Source organism: Rana temporaria, chromosome 4 (assembly GCF_905171775.1).
Source record: "Rana temporaria chromosome 4, aRanTem1.1, whole genome shotgun sequence".
NCBI lineage: Eukaryota > Metazoa > Chordata > Amphibia > Anura > Ranidae > Rana > Rana temporaria.
Window position 1 is genome coordinate 286,411,668 of NC_053492.1, and position 17,538 is coordinate 286,429,205.

General features: G+C 44.7%; 1 protein-coding gene across 16 annotated transcripts in view; it reads right to left on the bottom strand.

Annotated features, from left to right (window-relative positions):
• The window catches only part of PTPRK (protein tyrosine phosphatase receptor type K), a 564,328-nt gene extending 547,768 nt beyond the window's left edge, over positions 1 to 16,560 (bottom strand). For 7 of the 16 annotated variants that reach the window (XM_040350403.1, XM_040350400.1, XM_040350398.1 and 4 more), the window contains exon 1: positions 16,042 to 16,560. In XM_040350403.1, coding sequence (XP_040206337.1) covers positions 16,042 to 16,123 — 82 coding nt within the window. In that variant the 5' untranslated portion in view covers positions 16,124 to 16,560. The remainder of the gene's footprint in view (positions 1 to 16,041) is intronic. The other 9 variants (XM_040350406.1, XM_040350405.1, XM_040350401.1 and 6 more) reach the window with 3 other exon arrangements.
• Between the last annotated feature and the right edge of the window lie 978 nt (positions 16,561 to 17,538).

Sequence of the window (17,538 nt, forward strand, 5' to 3'; positions counted from 1 at the left end):
ACTGCAGACCTTTGGCACCTTTTGTATGACCCTCAGGGCAATGGAGAAGCTAATCTGTGTTTTCCTTGTGCCCTGTTATAGTAGCGATTTGTATCAGCCTGATGTATTAGGTCTCCATTCTAGGACTGTCTCCTGAAGCATGTCCCCAGTCTCCAACAACTCAAGAGTATGTACACAGTCTTCTGCAGCCTGCCCCCAGTCTCTGACCATCTCCAGGATCTGACCAACTCTTGTATTATGTTCTGTCTCTTGTTTCATTCCCATAGTCTTTGACTATATCCCGTTGTGTGTCTTCTGTCTGAATTTTACATGTGGCTCTATTGTGGGATCAGGGGCTACACTTGGGGCCCCCATACCAAAGAAGACAGTGATTATCTCTAGCAGCTATTGCAGCCGCTTGCGATAATCATAAGCAAATCCAGCAGGCCTATTAACTTGGTACATTCAGCCTGCCCCATTAATGGTTCTAATCTCAGCCAGTTCGAACCTTATATGGCCAATCTAACTTTCTGATAAGGAGGGTGAGCTATGGGGGTCCAGTTAAAGCAGACCTGCCCACCCTCCACCACACATAAAACAAATCTCTGGTGCATGCACCTCCTAAAACATCTGCAAGTCAATTTCCAAATGTATTCAGTTACATACAATTGTTTCCCACTTTGTGGTTATTTGATGCACCAACTGTGGCCTCCCATGCCACCTGGGAAGGCTACAACACCAATATATACACACACACACACACACACAGAAAGATTTCCCAAAATCCAACAAGATCTGGGGGAAACATGTTTTTTCCCCATCTGATGACACATACTGTCACATGGAGGCGGATAATAAACTATGTATGAATTAATGAATTCCACTGGACTGGTTTAAATTTACCATGTGTTCAATAATATTAATAGCATATATTAAGGGTCCATGCACACTGGTTTCATCTGTAGAAGCAGCTCAATGTTCTCCTATGTGTCCATGCACATTAGGACGCTTAGAGGCATATTTTGAGCTCAGCATTGAGAGGCAGGGAAAAGAAAAAAAAAAACCTTCTGTTTTGTGTTTGATTGGAGCTTTATGGCAGGAAAAAAAAAAACACTAAACCCTTGTAACACCGGTGTGATTTGTCATGCGATTAGACAGTTCCAAATCCCATGACACGTTGCACCCCATTGTCGGCAAAGGAACCGTTCGAATTGCCACGACTCATGTCATGTCAATTTTGAAAAAGGTTCCTACACTACTTTTGTCCGATTTCATTGCGACTTGTTAAATGAACCCACAAGCAGCAATGAAATCAGAGGTAGCGCAATTTCAAAGCTGCACCAGTGTGAACCAGGGCGAAACACTCCTTAACGCACCTAAACATGTTCAAAAAACGCTCTATATGAGCATTTGTTTCTGCAAAAGGAACTGGTGATTTTTTAAACTCAGGGGGCCAGATTCATGAAGCACTTACACCGTTTTTTTTGGTAGATGCGCGGCGTAAGTGCAGATTTGCACCGGCGTATATCTGCACCGTACCCACAGAACCAGATACGCCTCAAAATAGACTTCTTCCTACCGGCGTAACTTTTCTACGCCGGAGCGGCGTGGGTGCATCTTTACACTGGATGGATCTGGCGTGGCCATGGTTTTTTGGTTTTAAATATGCAAATGAGGGAGATACGCCGATTTACAAAACTACATTTGACCGGTGCAGGCTACTCCCGGTGAGCGTTACTGGAAATTCCGGTGCAAAGTTACCCCTCATAAAAGCAGGGGTAACTTTGCACCAGACTTGCTCGAGTCAGCTGGAGAGGGCCCGGATGGGAACCCCCTTAAAGGTCCGGAGGCCACCAGGGCCCCAGATGGCAACCCCCCTTTTTTTTATAAAAATAAATTACCAAATAAAGGGGGCTTTCCATCCGGGACCTCTGGGCCCTTTAATAATAATAATAATAATAATAATAATAATAATAATAATTATTATATATATATATTTTTGTCCGAAAGGCACTGGCCGTGAACTTGTTCTGCATACAGACGGCAGAACTTTTTCAGCCAACATTCACGAAACTACGTAGTTTTTCTGCTCTTTTGTCCGATGGAGCGTACAGACGGTTTGATTATACGACAAAACACGTCCATCGGAATATTCGATCCCAAAGGTGTTGAGGTCAGGACTCTGTGCAGGCCAGTCCAGTTCCTCCACCCCAAACTCACTCATTTATGTCTTTATGGTCCTTGCTTTGTGGACTGGTCCAAATCATTTGATGAAAGGGGGGATTATGGTGTGGGGTTGTTTTTCAGGGGTTGGGTTGGCCCCTTAGTTCCATTGAAGGGAACTCTTAAGGCGTCAGCATACCAAGACATTTTGGACAATGTCATGCTCCCAACTTTGTGGGAACAGTTTGGGACTGGCCCGTTCCTGTTCCAACATGACTGCACACCAGTGCACAAAGCAAGGTCCATAAAGACATGGATGAGCAAGTTTGGGGTAGAGGAACTTGACTGGCCTGCACAGAGTCCTGACCTCAACTCGATAGAACACCTTTGAAATGAATTAGAGCAGAGACTGCAAGCCAGGCCTTCTTGTCCATCAAAAAAATATAATTACAAATATATTAAAAAAAATATATTAAAAAAAAGGGGGGTTCCCATCTGGGCCCCTGGGGACCCCCGGGCCCCTTACAGGTGTACTGCCTGTACCCCTCTGATGGCGGCCCTGGTCATAAGTCTCCATTGCGGTTATGAGGGCTGACATCTCCTGGGTGTTAAAGTTTTTTTTCCCTCCTCTGCCTGTGGGGAACGGGAGTAGCCATCTCACAGCAAATGTACCTTCCCTGGGGGGGGGGAAATAAAACTGGATGTACTTTTGCATCGGCTGGGCGTAAGTTGGGCCGGCGTATCTCTGTAAGTTGGGCCGGCATAGTTGTGAGCATGCTCAGAAGGGAACGAACGTACTGAGCATGCTCCGTTCAAGATACGCCGGGCGTAAATCACTGCTCCACGTTCAGAACATCATTTGCATAAGGTCACACCCACTTCCACTTACGCCGAGGAAATTAAGTTAGGCCGGTGCAAAGTTAGGCACAAGTGCTTTGTGAATACCCTACCTGCCTCTCCACGCTGGTCTGGCGTAGTGTAAAAAAGATGCACTACGCCGGTCCAAAGATGCGCCATTGTACATGAATCTGGCCCAGTATGTATGAAATCTAAAGCGGCATCATTAGATGTGATGGCCACATCAGTTTTCTTTTGTCTTTTTCTCCTTGGTTTTCACCTGGTGATCCGGCCAGTAGCACACCGGGCCAATGTTGGGAGACAGCGAGCGGTAAAAAAAAAAAATAGGCCGACATTCAGCCAGTGTGTACAAAAAAAACTAACAGTAAAGTGTACCCAGTTATAGAGTGCCCTTACACTGGATGGAGAGACCCAGGAGGCACAGTAGACAGCAGCATTACCAGTCTGGGGAGGGGAGTGGTAAATGTATTAGCAGATTTAGATCCACCAATCGAGGACAAACTCCAGCTCACACTTTATAATCAGTTACAGCAAACTTTTTTTTTGGGGGGGGGGGGGGGGGGGATATTTCCATAACTACATAAAATCAGATTTTAAAGTGGTTGTAAGCTCTGTACAACCACTTACCTAAAGGTAAGCCTATATTAAGGCTTACCTGTAGGTGCTGGAAAGAGCTCCTAAACCTCCACAGTTTAGGATATATTTACAATAAAGCTGTGCACCAATTTCTTTGGCGCATGCCCCTTTAGAAAGGGCATGAACGTGCCCTTTCTAAAGAGGTCATGCCATGACTGGCGGCTCCCGCATTCATGCGTGGGAGTGACGTCACGTGACTCTAGCCAGTCACAGAGCCGGAGGTCGTGGCCCCGGAAGGAAGAAGGGGGAAAATGGACACTTCCAGCAAGTGGGGATAGCTCAGGCTTTGGTTTCAGGTAAGTGACAGATAATGGGCTACTATGCGATGCATAGTAGCCCATTATGCTTTACCTTTGCAGGGAAATAAAGAGGAAGTAAAACCCATAAGGGTTTACTTCTTTAACCACTTAACCACCAGCCGCCGTCATATAACGGCGGCAAGGTGGTTGCTTAACTGGGGGTCGCTGTTATTTAACGGCGCCCACCAGAAGCAGTAATGCGCGCCGCCTCGGGCGCGCACACTGAAAATTCTGTGCGCGCCGGGTCTATGAGACCCGGCGCTACACAGATCTCGGTAATTGACCGACAACCGCGGTCTTTTACCATGTGATCGCGCCGTCCAATGACGGCGCGATCACAGGTAAACAAACCGGCGTCATTTGATGACGCCGGTTCCTCTCTCCTCTCGCTGTACCGATCGATACAGTGTGAGAGGGGGGAGCGCGGGGTGTCAGCAGCGCTGTGGATGGATCTGTGACTATTGCAGTCACAGATCCATCCATCCCTGCATTAACCCCTGCAATACTCTGGCTTCCCTGTGCAATACTCTGCATTAACCCCTGCAATACTCTGGCTTCCCTGTGCAATACTCTGCATTAACCCCTGCAATACTCTGGCTTCCCTGTACAATACTCTGCATTAACCCCTGCAATACTCTGGCTTCCCTGTGCAATACTCTGCATTAACCCCTGCAATACTCTTCCTTCCCTGTGCAATACTCTGCATTAACCCCTGCAATACTCTGCCTTCCCTGTGCAATACTCTGCATTAACCTCTGCAATACCCCCCGCGCCATACTCTGCAAAAACCCCGCGCCATACTCTGCAAAAACCCCGCGCCATACTCTGCAAAAACCCCGCGCCATACTCTGCAATGCCCCCGCGCCATACTCTGCAATGCCCCCGCGCCATACTCTGCAATGCCCCCGCGCCATACTCTGCAATGCCCCCGCGCCATACTCTGCAATGCCCCCGCGCCATACTCTGCAATGCCCCCGCGCAATACTCTGCAATGCCCCCGCGCAATACTCTGCAATGCCCCCGCGCAATACTCTGCAATGCCCCCGCGCAATACTCTGCAATGCCCCCGCGCAATACTCTGCAGTACCCCTTGCGCAATACTCTGCAGTACCCCCGCGCAATACTCTGCAGTACCCCCGCGCAATACTCTGCAATACCCCCCGCGCAATACTCTGCAATACCCCCCGCGCAATACTCTGCAATACCCCCCGCGCAATACTCTGCAATACCCCCCGCGCAATACTCTGCAATACCCCCCGCGCAATACTCTGCAATACCCCCCGCGCAATACTCTGCAATACCCCCGCGCAATACTCTGCAATACCCCCCGCGCAATACTCTGCAATACCCCCCGCGCAATACTCTGCAATACCCCCCGCGCAATACTCTGCAATACCCCCCGCGCAATACTCTGCAATACCCCCCACGCAATACTCTGCAATACCCCCCGCGCAATACTCTGCAATACCCCCCGCGCAATACTCTGCAATACCCCCCGCGCAATACTCTGCAATACCCCCCGCGCAATACTCTGCAATACCCCCCGCGCAATACTCTGCAATACCCCCCGCGCAATACTCTGCAATACCCCCCGCGCAATACTCTGCAATACCCCCCGCGCAATACTCTGCAATACCCCCCGCGCAATACTCTGCAATACCCCCCGCGCAATACTCTGCAATACCCCCCGCGCAATACTCTGCAATACCCCCCGCGCAATACTCTGCAATACCCCCCGCGCAATACCCCCCGCGCAATACTCTGCAATACCCCCCACACAATACTTTGCAATACCCCCGCACCAATACTCTGCAATACCTCCCGCACAATACTCTGCAATACCCCCGCACCATACTCTGCAATACCCTCCGCACCATACTCTGCAATACCCTCCGCACAATACTCTGCAATACCCCCCACACAATACTCTGCAATACCCCCCACACAATACTCTGCAATACCCCCCACACAATACTCTGCAATACCCCCCACACAATACTCTGCAATACCCCCCACACAATACTCTGCAATACCCCCCACACAATACTCTGCAATACCCCCCACACAATACTCTGCAATACCCCCCACACAATACTCTGCAATACCCCCCACACAATACTCTGCAATACCCCCCACACAATACTCTGCAATACCCCCCACACAATACTCTGCAATACCCCCCACACAATACTCTGCAATACCCCCCACACAATACTCTGCAATACCCCCCACACAATACTCTGCAATACCCCCGCACCAATACTTTGCAATACCCCCGCACCAATACTTTGCAATACCCCGGCCAATACTTTGCAATACCCCGGCCAATACTTTGCAATACCCCGGCCAATACTCTGCAATACCCAGAAAATACTCTGGGGAAAAAAATGTGTTTTAACCACTTCCCGCCCACGTCATATGAGGTCCTTGACTTTGTGCAGGGATATCTAAATGATGCCTGCAGCTACAGGCATCATTCAGATATCATTTTTTTCAGTCGGCGATTCTCTACACCATAAGAACGATCATGGCGGCTGTTCCGCCTCTTGATCGTTCTTACGGGAGGCAAAAGTGGACGTCCCCACTCCCTTCGCCCTCCGGTGCTTCTTCTGACTCACCGCTGCGATCGAAGCCAGGATCATTTTTTTTTTTTGTTTTTTTTCAGGCTTCCTAGCCTAGAGGTGAGATGTGGGGTCTTATTGACCCCATATCTCACTGTAAAGAGGACCTGTCATGCTATATTCCTATTACAAGGGATGTTTCCATTCCTTGTAATTGGAATAAAAATGATCAAAACATTTATTTTTGGGGAAAAACGTGTCAAACTAAAATAAATAAAGTAAAATGAACAATAAAAATAAAAAAATAAATATTTAAAGCGCCCCTGTTCCCGCGTGCTCGTATACAGAAGCGAATGTGTACGTAAGTCCCGCCCACATATGAAAACGGTGTTCAAACCACACATGTGGGGTATCGCTGCGAACGTTAGAGCGAGAGCAATCATTTTGGCCCCAGACCTCCTCTGTAACTAAAAACATGTAACCAGTAAAAACATTTAAAACGTCGCCTATGGGGATTTTTAAGTAGCGAAGTTTGGCGCCATTCCACAAGCGTGTGCAATATTGAAGGGTGACATGTTGGGTATCTATTTACTCGGCGTAACTTCATCTTTCATATTATGCAAAAACATTGGGCTAACTTTAATGTTTTTTTTTTTAAAAAGCACAAAACTGTTTTATTTCCCAAAAAAATGCGTTCGAAAAATTGCTGTGCAAATACCATGCGCGATAAAAAGTTGCAACGACCGCCATTGTATTCTCTAGGGTCTTTGCTAAAAAAGCATATATAATGTTTTGGGGTTCTATGTAATTTTCTAGCAAACAAATGATGATTTTTACATGTAGGAGAGAAATGTCAGAACTGGTCTGGGTGCTCCAGAACGCCTGAAGGTGCTCCCTGCATGTTGGGCCTCTGTATGTGGCCACGCTGTGTAAAAGTCTCACACATGTGGTATCGCCATACTCGGGAGGAATAGCAGAATGTGTTTTGGGGTGTATTTTGTGGTATGAATATGCTGTGTGCGAGAAATAACCTGCTAATATGAAACTTTTGTGGAAAAAAAAACAAAAAAAAAAAAAACCTTGATTTTGCAAAGAATTGTGGGAAAAAATTACAACTTCAAAAAACTCACCATGCCTCTTTCTAAATACCTTGGAATGTCTTCTTTCCAAAAAGGGGTCATTTAGGGGGTATTTGTACTTTTCTGGCATGTTAGGGTCTCAAGAAATGAGAAAGGCCGTCAGTACTTCAGATGTGATCAAATTGATAAATTTTCAGTAATTGGTACCATAGCTTGTAGACCCTATAACTTTCACCCAGACTAAATAATAACCCAATTTTTTTTTTTTTTTTTAACCAAAGATATGTAGCAGTATACATTTTAGGCCAAATTTATGAAGAAAAATTCATTTTTTGCAAAATTTTATAATAGAAATGAAAAAAAATTCATTTTTTTACAAAATTTTCGTTCTTTTTTCATTATTAGCGGAAAAAATAAAAACCGCAGAGGTGATCAAATACCACCAAAAGAAAGCTCTATTTGTGGGAAAAAAAGGACAAAAATTTCATTTGGTTACAGTGTTGTATGACTGAGTTATTGTCATTCAAAATGTGAGAGCACCGAAAGCTGAAAATTGGTCTGGTTATTAAGGGTGTTTAAGTGCCCAGTTGTCAAGTGGTTAAACACCCGTTAGTGTTAAATTCACATCCAAGAATTGATAAGCTGCAATATAATAAATGTTCACGGTTGTGTTCATTAGTCTGCCATTACAAATTATAGGAACAAATAAATAAACTTTCATAGACAAAAGTACCAATTTGGGACTCATGGTAGTCTCAATCGCAAAGTCTCAATTTAAAATAATTTAAAATCATGTAAGCACAAGAAAAGTAAACGGTTGCCTTGTGAGCGATCAAGTTACATTGGTGTTCATGTGAGTGGGAGGAGGGCATTCCCCAAAGCAGACATCCTTTCCTTTGGTATATAGCATAGTAAAAACAGTCACAGTCTGGTATGTGTTAACCTCCCACATAATAACAAACAAAGACTGAACCTAAAAAAAAAAAAACTTTACTATCTACACAGCCCACATATTATATTTGGAATACGTTCAAGTGACTTTCAAGCATGAATACATTTGTATACCTTCCCAGAAGTCATATTCCAATTCCCCACCAAAACACTTTTCAGCTGATTTACTGCTATTGCCGCGTCTAATGCCCCAGTAGGCTTTGCATAAGAACTCCTTACAAAACAAAAAAAAGTTGAATACATAAAGATGAAGCAGCCACTTCAATTAAGCTCCCATCACAACAGAAATGAGGATTCCTGAGCTACCATAATATAAGGAGAAGGTAGAAATCCAGCCCGATGTAAGGATTTGGGAAATAAAATCATAGGCTTTGCAATTAAAATTTTACACCCCAGCCTGTGTAATAGCAGCTGTTGTTGGCACTTTGTAAAACCCAGCGATGGCACTGCTCAAAGTTTCAATTAACCGGCAACACTTCTCAAAGCTGGAGAACTCAATAAAGCCGCAGAACTTACAGAGAGACGTCAATACTACACTTCTCATCCCTCTCTAGACAGCCTTGTATCAGGCAATCAGTTTTCACCATAAGCACAAAGGGTTCTCGCAGCATTCAGAAAATTGATCATCTATATAGGTAAAGACAAGAATTGCGCAAGAGATGACATCAAAAGATAGAACTGAAGACTCATCAAGAAACATTCAACATATAAAAGGCGATTCATGATACTATTAGGACATCTTAACGCCTAGACTTAGATTTTTTTTTTTTTTTTTAAATCAGCACAAGGGACAGTATTTACATTTAATAAGGAGTGTACCACTACTAGCTGTCCTAGTTCTGTTCTCTCACCCCCCACAAATAGCAGTACTTTTTCAGTGCTGCGGGGGTTAATACAGCCACTGGACTCGTCATAGGCACGTATACAACTATGCCTGCTCTGTCCGTCTTCCTCCATTCATTGATAGACGCTGTACTACAGCTTCCAGCAATAAAAAGTGTTTTATAAATGGAGGAGGCTAACCTTTCATTCATCCTCCCACCTTAATTTATAGTGCTTTCTATTGCTGGAAGCTACAGTACTGATCCTCGTGCAGATCAAAAAGAAAATAAATTTAGACTTAAAAAATCTCTACACTGAACCAGCCAGTTGAATGGAAAAAAACACACACACACACACACACACACACACACACACACACACACACAAACACAAACAACAACTGACCAGATCCCCCCCATCTATTGATGAGATGTGGAGGCTCCTTTGCCTTTAGATTACACAGACCAGCTCTGCAGCCTATTGCACTGATCCAGTGAGAATATACCAACAGGGTGGTTGAACAGAAGTCAAACTGTAGATCAACTTCTAGGTGGATCAACCACACATGGATTGAAATTCGTCTGGTCCCTGCTGCTAGCAGAATTTTGATCCATGTATAGCAAGCTTCAAGCGGGAGTTCACCCATAAAAAATGTTTTACCCTTAGATTGATTCTCATTTTGTCTAGGGGAATCGGCTAGTTGTTTTAAAATCGAAGCTGTACTTACCGTTTTAGAGAGCGATCTTCTCCGCCGCTTCCAGGTATGGTCTTCGGGACTGGGCGTTCGTATTTTGATTGACAGGCTTCCGACGGTCGCATCCATCGCGTCACGAGTAGCCGAAAGAAGCCGAACGTCGGTGCGGCTCTATACTGAGCCTGCGCACCGACGTTCGGCTACTTTCGAAAAATCGTGACGCGATGAATGCGACCGGCGGAAGCCTGTCGGGTAGCAAAGCCAGCATAGGCAAGGTGCAATACCATGACTGTGTGGTTTAGCCTACAACTCCATTCACACCTTGGCGTTTTGGGATTGCAGCAGACTATTTAACCGCAAAACGCAGGTACAGGTGCAGTTATTTTCGCTGTGCGATTTTACCACGATTGTCATGTGGCAATAGCAATGTGTGCCTGTGCCGCTAGTCACCCCAAATAGGAGCTCTTTTTTGTCCGACAAGCTTCGCGCTTTGCGATAAATCACTGCAAAACTTCACTGCGTTTGAAAAATGGCGCCTAACCTGCATTTTGTGACTGTAGTGCGTTTTGAGATCATGCGCAAAATAGCGAGTCTGCCGCAATCCCAAAATGCCCAGGTGTGAATGGAGTCTTAGTCTAAACCAAGCAAAAAGTGGGGGTATCGCAGCTTACCTATCATTAGATGGGGGTATCGCAGCTTACCTATCATTAGATGGGCCTGGCCAGTGCACCAGTCCAAGGCCACTTTTTTTTTCTCCCACATTTGGTCTTGCTTTGACTTTTGTGTGTGTTTTCTCAATGGATGAAGGGTGCAAGTCCTTGGGCCTCTCCTGACGTCTACGGGAGATGTGTGGCCCTCAGGTTCCTTCCTCCCCTGGGGGGTCCCTCTTCAGGAGAGCCCCTAGACCAGTAATGGCGAACATTAGCACCCCAGATGTTTTGGAACTACATTTCCCATGATGCTCACACACTCTGCAGTGTAGTTGAGCAAACTGGGAAATGTAATTTCCAAAACATCTGGGATGCCAAGGTTCACCATCACTGCCCTAGACCAAGGATTTGATGGTCGGCTTTGGCTGCTCTAGAAGAACGAGGTATACCAGGCCTTATGGCTAGGCAGACCATGAAAACGTTGTCCCCATCAGGAGCCTTGTGCCCCGGTGGGGATCAGGGTAGAAGTACTATCTCTTCAGGGGCTGGACTAAAGCACACCCCAAGTGTACTTTTCAATATGCGTTTCACATGCACGTTGTGTTTACTTAAAGTGGTTGTAAACCCACTTTTTTTACTTTTGCCTACAGGTAAGCCTATAAGGCTTACCTGTAGGTATAAAGAATATCTCCTAAACCTGTACGGTTTAGGAGATATTCCCCTCGCAATGCGCCGCTGATTGCAGTGGCGCATGCGCAGGGGGGGGGATCCTCGGCTGAAGGGCCGGCCCCGCCGACCCATGCTGGATTGAAATCTCACGCGCGCATGCGCGACGTCATCGCCGCTCCAGCCAATCACAGCGCTGGTGCGGCGATAACCGGAAGACGCGCTTGGCTCGGCGTAGACCAGGTAAGTTCCCTACCTCGTTCCGAGGTAAGTATTTCATAATGAGCTAATATGCGGTGCATACGAGCTCATTATGGCTCTTGCCTTGCAGGGTTAAAAAAAAAAAAAAAAAAAAAAAAAAAATGTATATGCGGGTTTACAACCGCTTTAATGGTTTCTCCTTTTTTTAGTTTTTTTGGCACCACTGCAGAAAAAATTAACTAAAAAAAAAATATTATTATATATATATATATATATATATATATATATATATATATATATATATATATATATATATATATATATATATATATATATATATATATATATATATATATATATATATATATATATATATATATATATATATATATATATATATATATATATATATAGGGGGGGGGGGGGGGGTGACCAATTTTTTTTTTGTTAATACTTTTCCTTTATTTTAACCTGGTAATTCTGCCATTAACACACTTCCTGTCCTAAGATGACATATGTTCTAAACAGGAACAACCCAATTCCTTCATCTCATCTCTTCTCCATAATAGGGGGGAGGCGTTTTATAGTCCACAGTGGTAGCAGGGAACCGTGCCAACTGATAACAGAGCAGTTACATGATTTCTGGTTGGATGAACAGGAATTTTATTTGCATTTGTCAAACAGATATTATTATTATAATCTTTCAACTGTAAAACAGACATAAATGAACAAATAAAATAAATGTCTTATTCGACTTTGCATCTTTTATAACCAAAAAGTACATGTAATCTTCTGGGATATTGCAAATCCCTTTGACATTTATAAAAACCCACATTATTTGTACATAGAGTTACAAAGCAGAGCAATGAAACCTAAATATTTTTTTTTTAAAACTGAACGCAAATAAAGAAGCCAGGGTTGAGAGATGAGACAAGATAGATAACATCTTTTCTAGGTTCATAGTAAAAAAAAAGTAAAAGAGCCGTATGACTAATTAAATAATGGCAAGCAGCTGAAGCCAAGTTCCATGGGATCTAAGTAGTAATCATAACAGAAGAGCCGAGGGACATGAAAGCGCCATCGTTTAACAAATGCCGAGCGGCAACCTAATACAGCCCATTCATTTTGGATACGAGTGACCCCGGTAATAATCAAAGATGTCAGTTTTCAAACAATAACCAAGTGGATTCATTAGCAACACCACATTGCAGCGGCAGCCAGGAACAAACGGAGAGGAGAAAAAAAATCCCAGATAACAGAGATAAAGGACAATTTGGTACACAGTGTGTTCGTCCAATTATTTTTATTTTTTTGTTAAGCAACTCAACAGTAACGCCTTAAGCTACCTGCCGTATTTTCATCTCCGTACCTGCGCTACAGTCCCAGAAATTGGCATAATCCTTTGTTCTACCAGCTTAGAACATTCTCTGCATGGAGGCAGTGTGAGCACACAAACCGCCAGCATCCCTTCACACAACCAAGGCAGCGCTTCAAGGAAGATCTCCGCTCGCTGCTAATCGAAGGCTTCAGCAAGCCACGGGTCTTTTTTTTTCAGCTGAGCATTACGTTTTTATTTTTTTTTATACGTTTTGATCACTACATGGGGATTTTGGCAGAGAGGTAATTATTCTAAAACTGCTAACGCACTGTCTAGGGTAGCTATGAACTCCCAGCAATAGCTAGGACTTATTTCATGTCAGAGTAAGGTATGGACTGTAAAAATTTGAAAAATCACTTTATTACGACCTGGAAACAGGCAGGAGTCTAACGAGTTCATAGGAAGGTAATCTAGGAGCTACAACTGGCTGAAGTTAGCAGGTCTGCTAAATAGACGGCACTGAGAGGTGCAAACAATGCTGGGTGCTGATGGTAATGGAGGCAGGAATGCAAGTCCAAACCACAAGACTGCAACAGGTAGAAGGAAAGCCAAGAGAGCCACAAGTATGCAGCCTGAGAGTTCCATCCTGTGTAAACTGATCCTTTCATTGGGGGAGGGGGACCAAAATCCTTCGCCTATTCCTCAACCTCTGCAAGGGACACCATTCATAACAACCTGGAGAGGAACAATAAAAAAAATCAACCACACACACACACAACCTATCTCCAGGAACTTTCCGAGCCAACAATATCGAATTGTGTGATATACGGGCAAGAGTTCAACTCAACCAGACTTCCATACTGGCCTTACAGGAGATCTAATCCCCAACTGTGTGCTATTATGTTTTTTTTACTGTGAATCATAAACAACTATGTTTTTCACCTTTACATAAAAAACTGGGAATACTACTGCCACCTTTTTTAATTTCAGTGCAACTGATCTCTCCTCCAAGCTCTTTCATCTACTTCACTCAGCTACACATCATTGCTCTGCACTGGCTTCCCGAATACTCATGAATGCAACATTAGTGAAATGTATCTACTTACAGGGGGCAGGTCACAAGGTGACCACACCAGAAGAAGTATTGTCATTGTCAACAAGAAAAAAAAAAATTAAATTGAAAATGGCAGTCTAAGGGTTAACTGAGCCTAAAGTCTCTATCCAGGGTGCCTGTGATGAAGTGACAACATAAGAGACTATATTCACTATCTGGGGTTCCTTTGATAAGGTGACAACATAGGAGACTATACTCTCTATCGGAGGTGCCTTTCGAAAGGGACAACATAGTAGCCTACAGTCTCTATCCAGGGAACCAACACAGCAGCTTATAGTGTATCAGGAGCACATGTGATAAAATAACAAAACAGGAGCCTACAGACTCAACCTGGGGCACCTTTGACAAGGGGACAACATAGGAACCTACAGTCTCTATTCAGGCTGCCAAAATAGAAGCCTAAAGAGGCACATAATAAAGTGACAACAAAGAAGACTATAGTCTCGTTACAAGGTGCCATGTAAGAGCACATAGTTTCTATCAGGGGTGCATGTGATAAATTGATAACAGGAGCCTACAGTCTATCCCAGATGCCAATGTAGGACCCTATAGTCTATTTGGGGCACCTGGGATAAGGTAACAAAGTAGCACCTTAGTCTCTATTGGGGGCAACTGGGATAAGGTAACAAGTAGGACCTTAGTCTCTATTTGGGGCACCCATAAAGGTGACAACATAGGAGCATATAGTGTACATTCAGGGAACCTTTCATAAGGTGATAAAAAGGAACCCTATGGTCTCTATTCTGGAACCTTTCATAAGGTGATAAATAAGGACCCTATGGTCGCTATTTGAGGAACCTTTCATAAGGTGACAAAGTAGGACCCTATAGACTCCATTTAGGGAACTATTCATAAGGTGACAAAATAGGACCCTATAGTCTGTATTTAAAGGAACCTTTCATAAGGTGACAAAGTAGGACCCTATAGTCTCCATTTAGGGAACCTTTCATAAGGTGACAAAGTAGGACCCTATAGTCTCCATTTAGGGAACCTTTCATAAGGTGACAAAATAGGACCCTATAGTCTGTATTTGAGGAACCTTTCATAAGGTAACAAAGTAGGACCCTATGGTCTCTATTCTGAGAACCTTTCTTAAGGTGATAAAGTAGGACCCTATGGTCGCTATTTGAGGAACCTTTCATAAGGTGACAAAGTAGGACCCTATGGTCTCTATTTGAGGAACCCTTCATAAGGCGACAAAATAGGATCATATAGTCTGTATTTGAGGAACCTTTCATAAGGTGACAAAGTAGAAAGAAACCTGTGATGATGTGACAAAATAGGAGCTATTGTTTCTACTTGGGGAACCTTCGAATAAAAAATAAATAAATAAGACCACCACATAACCTAGAAAGCCTATAGTCCCCAAGCAGGGCTCCTGTGATAAGGTGACAACACGGGAGCACATCTGGGAGACAGTGGTCACCTTAGGTTAGAAAATGTCTAACTAAAGAACCTTGGTGGCATGAATTAGTTTTAATGAAAGCTACAGAAAAAAAAACAGATAACTTGTGAAAAGACATTAACAGGTTAAATCTTCTATTGAGATTTCAATGGTCGGGTTTGTGTGTAGTTTCAATTCTCCAGGCTGCAAGTAAAGCAGCCGGGACCCCAATAGGTAAAGTAAATCAGGCAGCACCCCAATAGGTAAATCATCCGGCACCCCAATAGGTAAATCAGCCGGAACCCCAATAGGTAAAGTAAATCAGGCAGCACCCCAATAAGTAAATCAGCCGGCACCCCAATAGGTAAAGTAAATCAGGCAGCACCCCAATAGGTAAATCAGCCGGCACCCCAATAGGTAAAGTAAATCAGGCAGCATCCCAATAGGTAAAGTAAATCAGCCGGCACCCCAATAGGTAAATCAGCCGGCACCCCAATAGGTAAATCAGCCGGCACCCCAATAGAATCTGGTATGTCTATGTAGATGAGTGAGGGATAATAGGACACCTGGACTGAGATGTGTTGGGGGGAGGGGGGGTCAGGCACCCCTAGAAAGTTCCCCAGAGGTGATCAGCCAGGTCAGGAAGGTGTTGAGTCCATCACTCACCTGCAGACAGCTGCCCGCGGAGCCCCGAAGCCCAGACGGAGAAGCAGAGGAGCGGGAGAAGCAGCACACACCCGCCATCCATGTTTCCTCCAACTTTCCCCAGGTACAGCAGATCCAATGAAGCAGAGGCAGCACAATCCCCAGTGACGTTCGCCCAGTATACTGTCCCGGCAGATCAGAGGAGAAGCACGGCGCTCCGGACTGTAGCAGGCTCTCCGCACTCCATGCTCGGCGGCTCTCCGTACTCCACACTCCGGACTTACTTTCAGGGGCTCGGCTGGGGGAAGAGGAGGAGGAGGCGGCCCTGACGTCACCCGGCTACAACAAACTAAGCCCGCTCGGGAATGTGTAATCCCTAGGGACACCGACACCGCGCCCCCTACTGGAAGCTGTCCGGGAACTACAGGGCAAGGTGTGCGGCGGGCGGCTTGAGATGTGGAGTGTGCAGAGATGGATGGAGGCGATAGGCGATGTGATAGAGAGCACAGCCTGGGGGATAGACTGGAAGAAGTCAGCACACCACAACCATCCTACTTTTTGTACATCCGAGACGAACACTTCGTCCAAGTTTATTGGAGGATCGATCCTCTGATAGAGTCCAATCTAGAGCAATGAAGCAGAAGAGCCTGAGCTGTCATTGTAATACTGGCCATATATTATACAATCTTCCCTGAGATTTTCCAAAACCATCTAATATGAGGTCACTCCTACATACTTTCCATGTGTATGCAATCAGGCAGGACCTTGTACTACATAGTCAAAGGTAAACAAAATCGAATATAAACATTGTATAGTGTATGGCCAGCTTTAGGCTCCATTCAAACCTATGCATGTTGCTTTTGAGTATTTCTGCAGTGCTTTTTGCATTTTTTATTTTTTTTTGCCGCCATTCGCGTTTTTTTTTTTTTTTTTGTTTTTTTGTTTAAGTAAACACTCACTAAATGATTTTCTGCAGCTTCTCCATTTGAAGTCTATTGAAACAAAAAAGCACAAAATTTGCATTTAAAAAAGTCCCTGACGAGTTGCAGCTGGTGTTTTTTTTTTGTTTGGGGGGGGCTGCAAACTACCACCCCCGAGGGCACCTCAAATCCCCCAGTCGCTGTCTGGCGATCCACTGGCATTTACCCCATCTAGGCAGCGGGGAATCGCGGCATCGGTGGGCACATCAGGCTGCGGTGGGCAGCGGCTCCTGTGTCTACTCCTCCTTGCTTCCAGTATGCGTCTCCTCCCCTCCCCCTAGGCGTCCAATAGGATCGCCTGTCCTTTTAGCCAATCGGGTGACGGGTATCAGACCTGCTTCCCTAGAGGAGGATCAGTGTTGCGCTCATGGCGCAATGCTTTGTGCCACAAGCCCACCCACTAAGACAGTGATTATCGCAGCCATTTGCAATAATCGCAAGCAAATCCAGCAAGCTGGTTGTACCCAAGTTGGTCAATTTAATGAAATTGCATACAGTAATTACAGAAAATAAATACAAATAAAGCTGAAAATGTAAG